Source organism: Podarcis cretensis (assembly GCF_951804945.1).
Source record: "Podarcis cretensis genome assembly, chromosome: 1".
In the NCBI taxonomy this organism is placed as follows: Eukaryota; Metazoa; Chordata; class Lepidosauria; order Squamata; family Lacertidae; genus Podarcis; species Podarcis cretensis.
In genome coordinates, this window is record NC_137170.1 from 74270711 (window position 1) to 74284825 (window position 14115).

Consider the following 14115-nt stretch of genomic DNA (forward strand, 5'->3'; position numbering starts at 1 on the left):
CATAAACTTGTTGAGATTGAATTTTGAAACTTCTTATTTTAAAAAATGACATAAATGACTTCCTAATTGCAAAAAGAAACTGCTGCCCATCATTATGGGATTGAGACTCCTAGTTAAATAGCCGTGATGCATTGCTTACATAATAAACATAGTTTTTGGATGGCTCACATGGCTTTATACTGGCTGAAATTGACATGACAGCAATTGAGCTAGCTGGGATATAAATGGAAGATGATTTTAGATTCTATCTGCCTCCTGGAAAATGTTATTTCCTAGAGGAGTGCTTAAGGTTCATAGTTTAAGTAGATTTCTTATCACGCTTGAGTTATTTTTAATTCCTCCTTTTATTTCATTCTTTGATATTATTATTCAGAGTTTCCTATTTTAGCATTCAAAGCCTGTAGCCAGCCAGTGGATTCCTGTGTTATCTAGTGCCAGAATTTAATCAGATAATTCTTCCTCACTTGTATTAAAATCTGTGAAAGAGCTTTTGTCTCCATAGACAGCTGTCCATAATGACAAAGAAAAAGTTCATCATAACTTTGGCTACAATATTTCAGTTTCATCAGAAAACTTATCCCATACCAAGTCCGCTTTAGATTTCCTGCGTAGGGATGAGGAAAAAAAATACCACTAGTTTGCTACTGGCCCTGGAGGGGGGAAAATTTATTAGTGTTTATTCAAATAAAATCTGTCAATATACATACAGTATAGTGCATGTATTATGTAAATGTAATATGAGTATGTTTAAATTACAAATTATACATCTGTGTTGAATCTGATTTTGTGTTGAATCTCATTTGAAACCTAAAATATAAACAATTCACATGCTAGATAAAATATGAATTCACAATGCTGCCTCTTCAACTAAAACCTGTAGATGGAATGGTACTTCATTCATGGATCATGGCATTCCTGCCTTCCCTATATAACACCCTGCACCTCCCTGGAAATCCACTCTTAAGGACTGGCTAGGCCAGGCACCCGCAAACTCGGCCCTCCAGATGTTTTGGGACTACAACTCCCATCATCTCTAGCTAACTGGACCAGTGGTCAGGGATGATGGGAATTGTAGTCCCAAAGCATCTGGAGGGCTGAGTTTGGGGGTGCCTGGTAGGCTCTCTGGCACAGAGTGAGATGTGACATAGGAACCTGCAGCATGACATGGAAATAATAAAAAACCCAACCCCCCTTGTGCAAACCTCCTACCCAGCAACATCTTTGCAGCCTTGCCAATCTTTCTAGGACCATTGCTGTCAGACTTTGGATTCAAAATCAAAGGCTGGATACTTATCAGATGATCTAGTTTCTAGACTATTTTTGGTTTTTTTAAAGCATTTTTTAAGAAAGCTTCTTCCTTCACACTAATTCTTTGTGTGTTTTCAGAGGACGTATGCATTCTGCAGCATTCTGCTCCAGAGCCCCTTCAAAGAGTGCCATGAATTTGTGAGCCCATTTCCTTTCATGGCCAGCTGCGCAAATGATCTATGCATGTAAGTGTCTTGGTTTGAGAAGTCCCGAATTAGCAGTCAGTGCCTGGGATTCAGATAGGTCCACTTAAAACACTTCTTGGTATGGATGGGACTGTGCTGATTTTCAGCTTCTAGTTGCAGCACTTCATACTGATGAATGCCACACCAAGCAGTATCTTTAGGAGTAGCTTTTTAATGTGCATAAGGTACCATGGTAGCTGTGGGAATGGGGTTCTTGGAATTCTGGCCATTAAGTTTCTGCAAAAAATAAATACATCTCTTTTTTGGGGCCTGCTTCTCTTCTCACTGTTTTTGATTGTCCTTTGTGGTACCACTTCTAGTTATAATAGAATGAGTGGCAGTAGAGTTAAAGCCAAATATTTATTGATTTAAACATTATATGCATTTTGAATGTTCATCATTGGTATAATTTAGCAGTAAACCATGGCTTAGCGCTATGGAAACAAGCCTCGGCATGACTTGTACTCAAATGCAATCACTGCCTCTACTCTTTGTTTAGCTGCAAGGAAGGGATTGGCAGCTTCCACTCCTGTTTTAGCTTAACAGCAGTTTTATGTGTTGTCCCAGTCCTAAACTGTGGTTAATTAGAACAGTGAAAATAAGGCTGTGTCAATTTTATTTTATTTTTGTGTTAAGGTCAGGAGCTGATAATGCAACTTTGTGTCGAGCATTAACTGAGTATGCAAGGACTTGTGCTCAAGCAGGAAAACCTCTCCACAACTGGCGGGCCCAATTTAAGGAATGTGGTATGCAATGACAAGGTTTTAGAATGCTGTCTTCTGGCAAAATATTATGCATATCGTTTATTCCCCTTTCTGCCGGTTTTCTCATTTTTAAATATAGGTTCATCTGGCCTTGCTTTGGACTTTGTTGGCTGCCTGTTTTGTAATGGGGGCCTGGTAGGAATTTTTCCATCTGGCAAATTGGCAGGGCCATTTGATTTTCAGCTACCACTGTAGCAATCGTCACAACTTTGTAAGGTTAGGCATTGGATCAGCAATCATGGGGAGGGGAGGAGGGGCCATCACCTGCCCCTCCAAGTTAGTTAGTTAGTTAGTTAGTTTGATTTATTATGGCCATTGGCCCATATCGAAAACAATACATCAAAATTTATCCATAAACAATACAATTTAAACAGTTAAAATCCAAGTTAAAACACCCATATAAAACCAATTTTACTTCAATTAAGTAAACACTATACACAATAAGCTCCCTCTATGTAAACCGAAATTCAAATCCCTCGGATTTTGGGAGATATGTGTCTTAGTTCTGGCACTTATTGATGGTTCTTAAGTTTAGCTAAGCTGTCAGAGTCATACAGTGATCCATTTCTCCTCTTTTGAAATAAGACATTAATCAGGTATCTAGCGACTGCAAGGGATCTACTTGTGTCTTCGTCGTTTAATAAGTATATTATTTGGGCTTCCTGAGGTCTGTCAGCAATTCTCGATAAATATGGGTCCAGAAACTTGGACCGTGAAGCCGAATGTAATGGACAACAGAAGATTATATGATATAACGATTCTATAGATCCACTTTTACAGTCACAGAGGAGTGAGATCTGTCCGTTGGAGAGTCTGTTACCCAACACATTTGATGGGAAAACATTGAATCTAGCCTTTATAAAGGCGTACCTGTGCATCACCACAGATAAGGTAGTTAAATAAGATGGAAGTTTCGTTGGAGGTGTTAAGCCGAGGTTTATCGGCGAACAGGTGCCACCACCTGTCACAATATTAAATTGTAAATCCATCTCCTCTAATTTGTGAGTTATAATTCTCTTGGCAGAGATTAAATCCAATTTTAGTAGTTCAGATGGAGATAATCCTAAGGACACAAGTTTCCCATGTATTATTTTTGCCCAAGGGCTAGGGAAGTCATCTCTCCAGAGACACTGTATCAAGTGGAGATTTGGAAGTTTATGCCATAATGCCAACCAGTAACAGAGGATGCATTTCCATAATGTGGTTTCTAGAGATGTAACATTTAGTTCGAGTCGTATAGCAGTATTGCTTACACACCTGGGTAATTTTAGCAACCTTCTTAGAAGCTGGTTTTGGATTACCTCCAATTGGGTTAGATTAACAAAAGACCCCCATATTGGAATTGCATATGCTATTGTTGCAATCACCTTTGCCTTGAAAACTTTTAACACTGATGGAATATGGAAAGCCCCATCTGAAAAGAAAAAACGCAGTAGCGCAAAGGAAAGGGCTTTAGCTCTATTTAATACATATGCAAGATGGACCTTCCAGCCCATGTTGTGTTGGAGAAGGACTCCCAAGTATTGAAATTTAAAGACTTGGTCAATGGCTTTTCCGTCTATTCTCCAATTATAGGTTTTTCGACTCTTAGTGAAAATTAGGACTTTGGACTTGGCATGATTAATTGTAAGAAAATTTGATTTGCAGTAAACATCGAAAATTTTTAATGCCCTCCTAAGGCCAACTCTTGAAAAAGATAGGATCACTGCGTCGTCTGCGTAGAGTAGAAGGGGGCAACGATATTGGGCAAGACGGGGGGCGTGGATCGTTTCTTGAGAATCTATCAGAGGCGCCCTCATATCACTTATAAATAGATTAAAAAGGGTCGGCGCAAGGATACATCCTTGACGAACACCTCTATTGATGGTTACTGAATTTGAGAGGTCGCCGGCCGGAGTGATTCTCACCCTGGCGGCCGAGCCGTCATGCAATTTAGTTATTAGCCACAAAAGTCTTTTGTCTATTCCCCATCGTGCTAATTTTCCCCAAAGTAATCCTCTGGGGATGCTGTCAAAAGCGGCCTTTAAATCAATAAAGGCCGCACAAAGTTGGCCTCTATTTGGGGCGGAATATTTCCGGGCAAGGTGGTATAAAACTAAGACATGATCAACCGCTGACTGATTCGGTCTAAAACCAGCCTGTTCAGGCCCAATCAGGTTGTTCTCTTCGGCCCACTTAGTAAGCTTAGTTAACAAGAACCGTGCATATATTTTCCCAATTATTGACAATAAACTAATATTCCTGTAATTTCCCGGGTCATCTGTCGAGCCCTTTTTATGAATTGGAATAATAATCGCATCCTTCCATATTCTTGGAACCTTCCCACTGTTGTTTACGGCATCAAAAGTAACGGCCAGGATTTTCGCCCACCAGTCTGCATGAAGTTTTATAGCTTCCGCCGGGACTTGGTCAGGACCGGGGGCTTTTCCAACTTTGAGATTAGAAATGAGTCCGTGGATTTCTTCCGGGTCGGTGGGTGGCCAAAGAGGGAGCTGCTCATAGAATCCATCGATTGTATTAATATTAAGGTCTGGTAAGGCAAAATAGTTCCTTAAAAAGGATTCCCAAACTGCCTAACCCTAACCCTAACCCTGCCCCTCCAAGTTCAAGGGTATTCCGTTAAAGAAATCTAGGGATTGGCGTGGGTCTTGTCCGAAACCCCTGCGGAGGGGGCTAGGGCCATACCAGGACCCCACAGTGACACCAGGGGCGAGCGCCAGTCAGGACACTCTGGTGGTACGCCCTCTGCTGGTGTTCATCCTTTATGGGATTCCCCGTGATGATGCCAATGCCTAAGTAAGCCAATACCACTCACATTCTGTATTCAATAAAGTTGTGGCCTAAATTTTGCCCAATTACTTAAATTAAAATCCTGTGTCACTGTTTCATTTTTTGGGGGTGCTGGGGGGGGGTCTTGAATCACAACTGAGTATGCAAGGACTTGTGCTCAAGCAGGAAAAGCTCTCCACAACTGGCGGGCCCAATTTAAGGAATGTGGTATGCAATGACAAGGTTTTAGAATGCTATCTTCTGGCAAAATATCCTGCATATTGTTTATTCCCCTTTCTGCAGGTTTTCTCATTTTTAAATATTGTACCTTAATTGGTTACTGTATGTAAGTTCAGACTTTAAGACTAACCAGTATATGCTTTTGCATGGAGACCACTTCACTAGATGCTTAAATTAAAATAGCATCAATTTTCCACCCCAGGATGGAGAAGCTTAAATCATTTAACATTTCTTCATTTCTTCTGTTTTTCAGTCATTAAATGTGAGGAGCATCTTGTCTACAATGAATGCATTGACTGCTGCCCAGTTTCATGTCAGCAAAAAACTCACTGTGTTGACAGTGAACTGCCCTGTGTTGATGGATGCTATTGTCCAGATGGTAATGCAGTTTTTGGTGTGGAATTTTCTTAGAAGTTGTGGCCTTTCAGGAGCTTATGGCCTTTCTGCAATCTACAAGACACAGTAATTAAGTCACACTCCAGATATTTGTCAACAAAACCAGATGGGTTCATTCTAGAGGCAATGGGTGGTATTCAACTAACATTTCCTGTCAATACAAGGATTTTCTCTTGTGCAATAGAACTTTCCTCTCTTCTCTTGTTCCCATGCACATTCTCTGCCTTTTCTAAGTCTGCTACAGAGAGTTGGAGGAGCCCCCAGAGCAGATTCTCTGAACGAGCTGGATTATAAGGGTTCAGGCGATCCCTGAGGTATCCTGGACCCAAGTTGTTCAGGGCTTTGTAAATCAATGCAAGAATTTTGAACCTGGCTCAGTAGCAGATGATCAGACAGTGCAGCTGTTTTAACAATGGTGTCACATGTTCTTGACCAGAAGCTCCCCTCAGCAATCTGGCTGCAGCATTCTGCACCAGCTGGAGTTTCCAAACCAGACCCAAGTGCAGCCCCACATAGAGCTCATTATAGTAATCCAGCCTTGCTCCAAAACTCCTAATGACAGCACCCAATGGCTATGTATAGATATTAAATAGCACTGGGGACAGACTTATCGGGAGTAAGCCTTACAAAACTTGGTGTGACATTTTAGAAAACAGGCATAGGCTGAGAGGCTAAGTGATAGCATGCCCTATATTGACTTGATAGTATGTTATGAAATCAAATAGACTTCTGTGAAAATATATTTGGTATTGGGCTGCAACTATTTATAACTCAAGTTGTTTTTTCTTTATGACAAAAGCAGCTTTTAACTAAAACAAAATAAAAAAATTCCTTCCAGTAAAAAAATTCCTTCCAGTAGCACCTTAAAGACCAACTAAGTTAGTTCTTGGTATGAGCTTTCGTGTGCATGCACACTTCTGAAGAAGTGTGCATGCACACGAAAGCTCATACCAAGAACAAACTTAGTTGGTCTTTAAGGTGCTACTGGAAGGATTTTTTTTATTTTGTTTTGACTATGGCAGACCAACCCGGCTACCTATCTGTAACTGCAGCTTTTAACTGTTTCATAATACATCTTAACCTTCTGTTTTGCTTTTGTTTTTTATTATACCATTAAACTTTTTAGTATAAGATGCAATGAGGAAACATACACAAGGATTTTAAATATAATTTATGACATCTTCATTTTCTAGCTAGAAGTACTAGGCAGTTTTTTTAATGACCCTTTTCAAAGCATATCGCTCTAATTTTGTTCTTATTGTCAAATGTTCATTTTAGGACTTATTTATGAAAACAAATTATGTGTAAGGCCATCAGAATGCCCCTGTGATTATCATGGATCTGTCTACAGAACTGGTGCTGTGGTTCATGAAGAATGCAACAACTGGTTAGTAACATTCCATATATTTGTTCCCTTTAATATAGCACAAATTCCCTAAACAATGTCCAATATATAAGCCTTAGCATATATACCAGTCCTTACTTTTATAAAGCATACACCTTCATAGAAAGGTGCTTTCTCTTTCCTTTTGCCATTTGTAATTTTGTGGAATAATCTTAATTTTAATGGTTTTGCGTACTAAATATGGTGACCAGTTCTTTTGCATGCCTTTGGTGCATGAAGGTTTCAAGCTGCAAATTCCCAGACTCTTCTCCTATGCTTGAGTTTTTAAATAAGTGCTGACAGGACGGTGAGGAAGATGCTGTACTTGCAGTCAGCTGGTTGTGATAGGCTTGCTGAACCTCACAACATAGGGAGGATGTTTGCATCATTTCTTTGAGAGATTTACTTAGCTTTTTAGTTTGTGGCTGAGCATTCTGTGACGCAGTCTATTCAAAACTTTAACCTAAATACACTTTATGGGTCTGCAATTATGCAACCTTTAAGACCTGTGTCAAACCTCCATTAACATTGAAATGCCCATTCATTTTCCTTAGTGTTCCCCAGGTGTATCTTGCATTCTGAGACTTGTGGCATAATTTCAACCAGAGTGCTGGGCTCTGCCCCTACTTCTGCCTTTTCATGGTTTCATGACTTGGTATCAATTGAAGCATTCACTATAAGGTTTCCTTTGCAGTCCTACAACTGTTACTTCCAATTGCCACATAAGGGCTATGCCAACAGCCTTAAAACATCAAATAATTCTTTCTGTTTTCAGTACATGTGCTGGAGGAAAATGGATTTGCACAAACCTTACCTGTCCAGGTATGTCTGTTCTCAGATATTTCATTCAAATATTTTATACTGGGTATATTGCATGTGATCCAAGTGTTAATATTGATGTCTGATTATTTTCCCAATCTTTCCTAGTTATTTACACCTGGAAAGCAGCATATAAATGCTTAAAAGGATTATCAGCTCCCAGAATGCAAACTGTAATCACTAATTCCTTCAGGCTTTTTGTCCACTATTGCGATTTTAATATCATATATTACTAGCAGCACAGAATATTTTGGTAACATATTGAAACACTTTACCCCCCCCCTTTTTAGCTGAATGTTCAGTCTCAGGAGATATTCACTTCATGACATTTGATGGGCGCAAGTATACTTTTCAAGCCACTTGCCAGTATATTCTGGCAAAAAGCCTCACCTCCGGAAAATTTGCTGTGACTCTGCAAAATGCTCGTTGTGGACAGGTAAGGCTGTAAGAAAAAATGTTTGGGCTGCATCAAGTGTGGGTACTTAACTGGCATTATCAAAAAGATTAAACTAAACTTTCAGTTTATAAGTTTCCCTTCGGTGAATGGAAGGAATTTTTCATTCACTGAAAGATTCCTCCCATTCATGGAAGGTTACCTTTGGATCCACTTCTAATTTCCTTGGTGAAGGACCATCGCTCAGTGGATGTAGAAGGTCCTAGGTTTGGTCCCTTCAGTTTATGTGTATCTGTGTCATGAGAAATTACTGTGCAGACAGTTCTCAAGAACTTAAAAAGCTAACTGTCTCTGAATATCCAGTGGCAAAAGGTGGATAGCAAATAGCACATGTGCTTTCTTATGACTTTATTTTAATAATTAATTAATTAATTAATTAATTAATACCCGGCCCATCCGGCTGGGTTTCCCCAGCCACTCTGGGCAGCTCCCAACAGCATATTAAAAACACGGTAAAACATCAAACATTAAAAACTTCCCTAAACAGGGCTGCCTTCAGATGTCTTCTAAAAGTCAGATAGTTGTTTGTTTATTTAACATCTGATGGGAGGGCGTTCCACAGGGCGGGTGCCACTACCGAGAATGCCCTTTGCCTGGTTCCCTGTAACCTCACTTCTCGCAGTGAGGGAATCGTCAGAAGGCCCTCAGCACTGGACCTCAGTGTCTGGGCTGAACGATGGGGGTGGAGACTCTCCTTCAGGTATACTGGGCTGAGGCCGTTTAGGGCTTTAAAGGTCAGCACCAACACTTCGAATTGTGCTCAGAAACGTACAGGGAGCCAATGTATGTCTTTTAGGACCGGTGTTGTATGTTCTTGGCGGCCGCTCCCAGTCACCAGTCTAGCTGCCGCATTCTGGATTAGTTTTAGTTTCTGGGTCACCTTCAAAGGTAGCCCCACGTAGAGCTAGTGATTTCCTTTCCTGTCTTATACTGAGACAGAACATCGGCCCACATCTAGATTAGTATTTTCTCTACTTACTGGCTGCATCTCTCCAAGGCTTTGGACTGGGATCTCTCCCAGCCTTTCTGGAGATTGAATCTGTAACTTTTGCATACAGAACACCTTCTCTGCACTGACTCATGGTCCTGTGATGTGAAGGGGGCTCCTGGGTGGGCCTTAACCTCCACTACAGGGTAGACAGCAGGAAGACTGGATGTTACTGAAAATTAAATGCTGGAGCAGTCAGGTTTTGGCTGATCCAGTAAGGTAATTCTCATTATTCTTCGGTGGTTCTATGAAAAGAGCAGACATAAATTTACTATTTGTACCCTGCCCATCTGGCTGGGTTTCCCCAGCCACTCTGGGCGGCTTCCATAGAAACAAAAAATACACTGGAGTCCTTCTTTCAGAGCTGTCATTGGCAGGGAATTTTCACCCTTTTTGCCAGTATGTGAGTAGTGCCAATTTTTCGAGTGTTTGTGTCATTCGGAAAATTGAGGTTAGTTAGTTCAAACAATGAACAAATATATAAAGCTGAAGCCAGAAAGCACAATTTTTATCTGTTCCCCAGAAATCATGTGTCAAATGCTGGGATTGATTGGCTAATGGTGCCTGTGGTGTTGTAACAGGAGGTTATGTAAAGAAATAGTCAACAGTACAGTGCTGAAACCTTTTGCCAAGGGAGGTGTAGAATTATTTCACCTGATATATATTTTTTATTTTTTTTGTAAAAAAGAAATGTTTGCTCTTTTTATCTCTATTTATAGGTTCTGAAAATATTGGCCTTTTATCTAGTTTTATCTTGTTTTTTATCTAGTTTATAGTTTTCTACTTAAGTAATGGATAGCCGCTGTAGTGCTCTCCACATGTTGTTGTTGTTGTTTAGTCGTTTAGTCGTGTTCGACTCTTCGTGACCCCATGGACCAGAGCACGCCAGGCACTCCTGTCTTCCACTGCCTCCCGCAGTTTGGAAGTCCACATGTTGGTGGACTACAATTCCCATCAGTCGCAGCTAGCATGGTCAAGGATGATGAGAGTTGTATTCCACCTGGAGGGCACTGTATTAGCTACCCCTGACTTCAGTAAAATGTTTTAATAATATGGTAATATAATATGTTTTCTACGTTCAACTCGTCTTGCAGATGGCAAGTCCAACAAAGGATACACTGTTCATTGTTAAGATCTAGAGTGCCTTAGAAAGGCAGTTTTAGAATGGCATATAATCTCCCAAGCGCCTGCACAGAGTCCATAGCTGTACACATACCATTTTAATAACCTGTTAGTGTCTCTGTGAGGGTATACAATAAAGCGCTATTTCTTCCAACAAAGCCACTTTGCAAGCATTTTCTTTTCTAAGTTGTTAATCAAACACAGTCTAACGAAAACTTGAAGCAACAAAATCTCAAGGCACAAGGCGTTGACTCATAAGGATTGATTCAGTTAAACTGTGCAACAACAACAACAACAACAACCACGATGCATTGATTTGTGAATAATATAATAAACTATAATATTGAATGCTTGGTTTCTAGTTGTCATCTTTGAAAACGGTTGCTTAAAATGTCTTATGTAGAAACACCAAATTATGAGATAAGGAAATATTGCATTTTTTTTATTAAACATTAGCATAAATTACTCTATTTCAATCTTGATTTTTTTCCTGAGCCTTGAATTTCTGTAGAGTTACTGAGAAATTTTCATTAAAATGCTAGAGCTCTATCGCAATAAAGCAGATTACTATATTGAAAAAGAAAAACACCTCCAGCAACAGCCAGATAACACCTGAACAGGTTTTCGACTCATTGAATCACAAAGAGTACAGTCACTTAGAGCCTCAGGTTTGGTGACAAAAGCAATCATCATGCAGCAAGTGAGTTTGGAATGATGTAAAATTTAGCTTTAAACACTTTTTGAAAGAGGATCAGTCAAGTGATCAGCATAGCTTAGCCTTATCTGAGTCTCAAATGACAGTATCACTAGGTTTTGTGGTTAGTTATGATGAGAAGGATATTTTAATATAGGAATTTCTATTAAGTGTCTGGCGATGAGTGAGGTACAGTTCATGAGAAGGCAGCTGCTGATAGTTAGCGGAGTCAATGTTATGAAAGAAACAATTCATTAGATCAGAGAATTATTGCCAGGATTTTAGAGCCTATTTTAGACAAGATGCATATGCACACACAGATATATGTAGCCAATATATACTCCCACATTCATCTACTGATGTTAACATTTAAAGGCTTGCTTTTATAATTAATTGGACATCTTGAAAATGGCATAGGAAGCTGCTGTATGTGGCCAGACGATTGGTCCACCTAGTTCCAGTACTGTCTGACCAGTACAGGGTCTCAGGCAGAAGTCTTTCTCTCACTTGCTACCTGGCCATTTTTTAGCAGTAGCTGCCAAGAATTAACCATGGGATCTTCTGTGTACAGTCATACCTTGGGTTGCAATCGCTGCGGGTTGCACGTTTTCGGGTTATGGACGTGCCAAACCCAGAAGTACTGGAATGGGTTACTTCCGGGTTTTGGCACTCGCGCATGCACTCTAAATTGCGCTTTGCGGATGCACAGAAGTGCTGAATCGCATCATGCGCGTGCGCAGACAGGGCGCTGCGGGTTGCGAACGCTGCGGGTTCACAGATCACATTTGCAACACGAGGTTCCACTGTGCAAGGCATGTGCTTTACCTTTCAGGTATGGGCTTTTCTACCTTATCTAGGGTATATATCTCAGCTCACGTCTATCCAAGTCTTGAAACTTGCTTTGCCACTATCGAAGTTGGAAGCAGTATGCTTCTGAATACCAGTTACTGGAAACTACAGGAGGGGAGAGTGTTCTGGTGCTCGTGAGCTGCCTGCAGGTCTCCCATGGGATCTGGTTGGCCACTGTGAGAACAGGATGCTGGACTAGATGGTCACTGGCCTGATCCAGCAGGCTCTTCTTATCTTCTTAAATTATAAATTTCATCTTACTGGGTGTTCTCATTTTCATAGCACTGCATTTTGTGGTATGTAAAATCTCCAAGCAAATTATTAACTGATTTTTGTGTACCCGTGGCTTTCCCAGGAGATACTTTCCTGCTCTACACCTGTCAAATTCTACCAAAAGGCAAATAGGTCTTAATCGCAAGCTTATTTTACAATGCTACTCTTCAATTTATTTCTAGAATCAAGATGGAGCATGTATCCAGTCAGTCAGTCTTATTCTCAATCAAGATTCCAAGAAGCAAGTGACTCTGACCCATTCAGGAGATGTTTTGGTATATGATCAGTACAAAGTAAATCTGCCTTATATTGATGGTAAGTAAAATAAATAACACTTAGCTACAGTGAAAATGCTATGATTTAAATTATGTCTACATATCATGCCCTAATTCCATCATGTCAATCATTCTGGTTTTATTTATTCTCCTATAGCTTCACTTAACCCTCTGTTTCCTTCCTCTAATATCTACATCATCTCATGGTACCCCTGGAACCAGATGTTAGTTGTATATTCACTCCCTTTCATCTCACCATGTAGATCAGATGTGGTCCTCCAGATGCTGCTGAACTAAAACTCCTATCACCCATGGCCATTGGCCATGCTTGCTTGGCCTGATGGGGTTACAGTCCATCCACATCTGGAAGGCCAAAGGTTTCCCACACTTGATATAGATAGATGAACTAAGTGATATACATAAAGGAAGCCTTTTTACTGATGAACAAGCTATCTTCAGCCTGAATCAGCTTGAGCAACAAATTAGTTTTAGGAGGCTTCAATGAACAACAAATCATCCAAAGCAATTATTTTAGCTTGATTCCTTCCAGATCTTATCTTGCTGTCAGTTCCATCATTGGGAGTTTAACAGTCAACCCTTCATCAGCAACCCCACTGCTGCTACCCACAAGGATACACTGTGGTGTTGAAAAGTGCTCATAGTATCTAGACTTCCTTGAGAACCTCCTGTCACCACCTGTCACCTGGGTAGGCTTGCAAAAGGTGGTGGTGATGAGGGCTCATGGCATGAGTAAAATAGAGTATATTTTGATCTCGGCAAAACAAATTTATTTGGGCTAAATTCAAGTAGAGATTAGGAGGTTAATTTGCAACTAACATTAAACACATTGTGAAGAGTAAAAGCAACTCCCGATCTCTTGAGAATATTGTAGGTTACTATTAATACAACTTTTCTGCAATGTTTATCTACTAGATGCTTTTGAAATACGGAAAATTTCCTCTGTATTTTTGCAAATAAAGTCATATATTGGATTACAAATACTGTATGACTGGAAGGGTTTGAGGCTCTATCTCAAAGCTGATGCTCAATGGAAAGATGATACCATAGGACTTTGTGGGACCTTCAACGGAAATATGCAAGATGATTTTTTGTATGTATCATTAACATTTTTAAAAAATACATCTATCTTCATGAATATTGATTCTCCCCCGCAAACAGTATAGAAAAACATAGTAGCTATTTATTAGAAGAATAAAATATAAAATTTGATTATCAAACCTAGTGTTAATTAAATAATAATAATGTTGAAGAAATTCAACCCCGAAAAGAGATCTTGTAATAATATATCTTGTTACTTTCAAGGGTCTGATTCTTGGGAGCAAGAATGCTCCACTTAAATGTCCTTTCAAATGATTTTAATCCACAAATATTTAATTTAATAAGTATTTTCTTATAGAGAAGTACAAAATACAGAATGCATAAGAGGAAGACTTTCCCTAGTGTGTTTTAATTTGTTGGAAGCAGCCCAGAGTGGCTGGGGTAACCTAGTCAGATGGGCAGGATATAAATAAAATAAAATAAACCACAATGAATCCAGTACATAGTGTCTTGAAATTAATGAAACAACACCATGA

At 39.8% G+C, this 14115-nt stretch overlaps 2 protein-coding genes across 2 annotated transcripts in view; one reads left to right on the top strand and one right to left on the bottom strand.

Moving 5' to 3' along the window:
* Positions 1-14115, bottom strand: part of USH1C (USH1 protein network component harmonin) — a 126033-nt gene that overhangs the window by 68815 nt on the left and 43103 nt on the right. The gene's annotated exons all lie outside the window — the stretch shown is intronic.
* Positions 1-14115, top strand: part of OTOG (otogelin) — a 95562-nt gene that overhangs the window by 13857 nt on the left and 67590 nt on the right. Inside the window, exons 10-17 of the mRNA XM_079965543.1 lie at positions 1387-1493; positions 2130-2239; positions 5520-5645; positions 6941-7049; positions 7822-7868; positions 8156-8301; positions 12428-12560; positions 13454-13631. Of these exons, the coding sequence (XP_079821669.1) occupies positions 1387-1493; positions 2130-2239; positions 5520-5645; positions 6941-7049; positions 7822-7868; positions 8156-8301; positions 12428-12560; positions 13454-13631 (956 nt within the window). The remainder of the gene's footprint in view (positions 1-1386; positions 1494-2129; positions 2240-5519; positions 5646-6940; positions 7050-7821; positions 7869-8155; positions 8302-12427; positions 12561-13453; positions 13632-14115) is intronic.